Raw genomic sequence first — 3,518 nt, 5'->3', positions numbered from 1 at the left:
ACGTGATGTGTCATGCTCTATGCAAAAACCCAAAAATTGCATGGTGTGGTTAATTTGAAGTCAGATAACTCCTAATAAAAAAGAATAACATAGTTGAAGAAAGCCACTAAACAATGTCAAACTTGTTAACCAGGATTATTGTTTAAAATGGTTTGACTAGTTACCAGGATTTACAGCCACAACTACATTCTATCTAAATTTAAAATACAATGTTAGCCTTTTATCTCATTCCCTAACACCTTCGGAGAAGATTCTGGAGCCCACTTTAACTTAAAAGCTTAAAAATGAATTGCAGAGCTCAAGACATAAGGAAAACATCAAAAGGTTCCTTGAAATAGATGATAACTTGGCTCAAGTTTTTTTTTTTTTGTTTAATTTAAACATTAAAAAACATTTGTAATTTTCTTTTATAAACAAAAGCAATCAAAGACTCTTGGGATGCCAAAGGTTGACGAAGGAGTGACACATAACATAACAAACCAAGTCAATTTCACATGAAAGTCGCAGTAAGAAATCTGGTGCCCACTTTAACTTAAAGCACAAAAATGAATTGCAGAGCTCAAGACATAAGGAAAACATCAAAAAATTCAGGATGCTGATAACTGGCTCAAGTTATTTTTCTTTAATTTAAGCATTAAAAATTTTGTCATTTCTTACAAAAATAAAATAAAAAGCAACCGAAAACTCTTAGGATGCCAAACAATGATGAAAGAGTGCCTAAAAGGCTAAAAGACCAAAAACCAACTCAATTTCACATGAAATCAGCAGTATACACCTAGTATAAGCTAAACCAATGTGCAAAACCTCTTATTGTTTCCTACTTTCAATGTGCATCAATCTCTCCTGTTTCTTTTTATTTCTTTTAAATTTTCTTGAATGCTAACTTTCTTCCATAGTCCATTGACCAAAATGAGCTGAAAGTTTTCCACCAAGATACTGTCAGAAAAAAATTCCGAAGATTTAATTAAAAAACACTAATCGTGTAATTCATGACCAACATACGATCGACTGAAAGGATCGGTATCTGCAGCCGCTGCCCAGCAGGTTGAAAGGTTTTCTACAAAAGAAAAGATACTTCTATATAATAAGCATGTCATGTGATAGCAAACATGCCAAAAAATAAGGCACAGATACTATAAGATCGTAAGCAGAAATATCTGAATATGATTCTCTAATCTAGCCACGTTTTCTTCGAAGAAACATCCATAAGCGCAAGCATAAGAATAACCTCGTTTTCAGTGCCATCAAAAGCTATAAATATGACATTAACCAAGCACGGGTTCAGTATGTTATTAAGTGCAAATATGCACCAAACTATCTTATCACAACCACACCAGTATCAGATCGATTGCAAATTTTTCAAAATTACGAGCAAAACCATACTAAAACTTAAGAAACTTGCATTTACTGTACCAGTATTAAAATGAGAGAAGGGTATAGAAATAGCATTACAAATCAACACAATCTTTAGTTCCTGACGCAGAGGCTGATATTCTGAAAGAGTAAAAGCTTAGGTCTTTTGATCATGACATATGGATTCAAAATATTTAGGCCAAGGGAAATACATATCTAGAAAGTTGACCCGTTCCACCCAAAGTATGAACGCTGCACAGAAGACAGTATGAAGAATCAGTACCTTTTAAGTTGGGAGGACAATGATAAACGTTGAGTAGTCCAGCTATAACTTTAAGGTCAAGAGAAATTTAATTGAAGATAGTATAGTTGCCAATCAGTCAAAAATCTTAAAGTGCCACATGATTTAAATAATAAGTGAATATTTACACAATACATGACCTATAGCTGATGGGAAGCATGTAAACACTGAGCATGTTCTTGAGTTTGATGGGCCTAAGAACCATAAGATTTTGCAATGAGAAAAAGAAATGCATAACAAGATACTAAATGGAGTGGCTTAATTTATATGACTTGCCTTTGTATCTTCAAACTTGAGATAGAAACGTGACTTAGGAATGGACAACTTGGTCTCCAAGATAGCAGCAATCGCAGCACTCAGATCCTTGTTCACATCAGGATTCAGGCCTCCAATAGAAACCAGTGTACCAAATGCAGCAGGGTCCTGTGATCCCCCAAATGACACTGGTACGGATCCTTCTAGCACTATCATCACATACTGTTAATAATAATAATAATAAGATCAGTTTAACTGCATAGTTATATGACCAACACAAATTTTCTCCTAAAAATTGTCATTGCCTTCAATATTGAAGGCTATAAGCTGCACGCCAGTAAAGTAAGTTGACAAAAGAAGGACAGTAAGAGATGGAGATGAACAAGAAAACTTTTATCGTAATTATTTGCATGGAATAAAAATAAAATGCAATCAAAACCTCAAATGCATATGCCGTACACTTGTGTTTGCAGGCACTGTTCAGTTGTTAACAAACCTTAAAGTTGTTTTCAACAAAAATACCAAAAGAAAAAAAAATCACTTTGTCATTTTAACCTTTTCTTTTTTCTTATTCTTTTTTTTCCCAAGAAGCTGTCTTAATAAAAAACAATTCAACCCATCAATGTTTTTTTTCAATGTTTATCTAAAGTATCAATCCTCACTGTAGTTTCACCCATGAAAAGAACACTCAATTTGCGGAGGTTTATGTTGGAGTGTAAAAACAAAATCCTCACCCTTCACCACAACTACAGAGTTTCGATGCAGCAGAAGGAGCTTTAAGAGGATAAAGCTTAAGTTATCCCTAGCAAAGTAAATACATTTAGATTACCAATTTCACACCCTGTGCCTAAAGGAGAATGATCATTTACAAGTCTAGTTGCACACTAAAGAACTGAGAAAGGGAACAAACATTGTGCTTACCGTACCAAAGATACTACATAGGATGCAGTTAAACCCATGTCATACAAAATAACCGAGCTTCTCGAAAAATATCACCCCATGAGGAAATGGGTTTTCTCTCAATTCTCCGACTCACCGAAAAAGTTCAATTAGGACCAAGTTTATCAAATACCGGAACCTGTAGCTTCTGAAAATGTACTAAGTCAGCTAAATCTCCTAATGAAGCTTATAGATTGACCCAGATTCATCCTAACTCATTATACCAACTCATAACCTAGGATAGCAAAAACCCACTTCCTCGCATCGGTCACTAAATCAGTACAATGGCATCAAGAAGAGAAAAAACCCATGAACTCATTTCGAATAAGAAAAGAAATATAGCATGAATTAGGGAGGTTAGGGTTTAAGAGAGGGAGAACTCACTTGTTCAGGCTTGCCCGTGACCCTGGCGACAGCCTTTGAGGCCTCGGAGAGGATCGCCGAGGTGTCGATTTTCTCGAGGTTGACGTTGGTTGAGAGATTAAGGCACGGCATCTTCGGTATTTCTCTTCTTCCAATTTTCTCCGCTTTCTTTTTCTTTCTTCAAACCTCTAGAACCTCTGTTTCGTGAATTATACTCTGCAAAGCTAAATGGGCTCAAAATAAAGCCCAATTGTAGTCGACCGATGGAGATAAGCCCGGGAACAGAGGACTGGGCTTCACAAGGACC

General features: G+C 35.8%; 1 protein-coding gene across 1 annotated transcript; it reads right to left on the bottom strand.

Moving 5' to 3' along the window:
* LOC109849368 (macrophage migration inhibitory factor homolog) lies at window positions 1,348–3,448 on the bottom strand. The gene is made up of 3 exons (XM_020419190.1): window positions 3,233–3,448; window positions 1,931–2,131; window positions 1,348–1,605 (listed from the first exon to the last, which is right to left on the bottom strand). Exons 1-3 carry the CDS (start codon window positions 3,341–3,343, stop codon window positions 1,570–1,572), a joined length of 348 nt encoding a protein of 115 aa, XP_020274779.1. The 5' UTR covers window positions 3,344–3,448; the 3' UTR covers window positions 1,348–1,569.

The sequence above is a fragment of the Asparagus officinalis genome, chromosome 7 (assembly GCF_001876935.1).
Source record: "Asparagus officinalis chromosome 7, Aspof.V1, whole genome shotgun sequence".
NCBI classification, from domain to species: Eukaryota; Viridiplantae; Streptophyta; class Magnoliopsida; order Asparagales; family Asparagaceae; genus Asparagus; species Asparagus officinalis.
This window is presented reverse-complemented; position numbering and strand designations above follow the sequence as displayed.

Excerpts from the sequence above, each read along its gene's own strand:
- LOC109849368 (XM_020419190.1), bottom strand. The coding sequence starts at position 3,343 with ATGCCGTGCCTTAATCTCTCAACCAACGTCAACCTCGAGAAAATCGAC. Across the intron at positions 2,132-3,232 it reads TCACGGGCAAGCCTGAACAA|TATGTGATGATAGTGCTAGA; the intron begins GTGAGTTCTCCC and ends TATTATTAACAG. Across the intron at positions 1,606-1,930 it reads TCAAGTTTGAAGATACAAAG|CGTTCATACTTTGGGTGGAA; the intron begins GCAAGTCATATA and ends TCTTCTGTGCAG.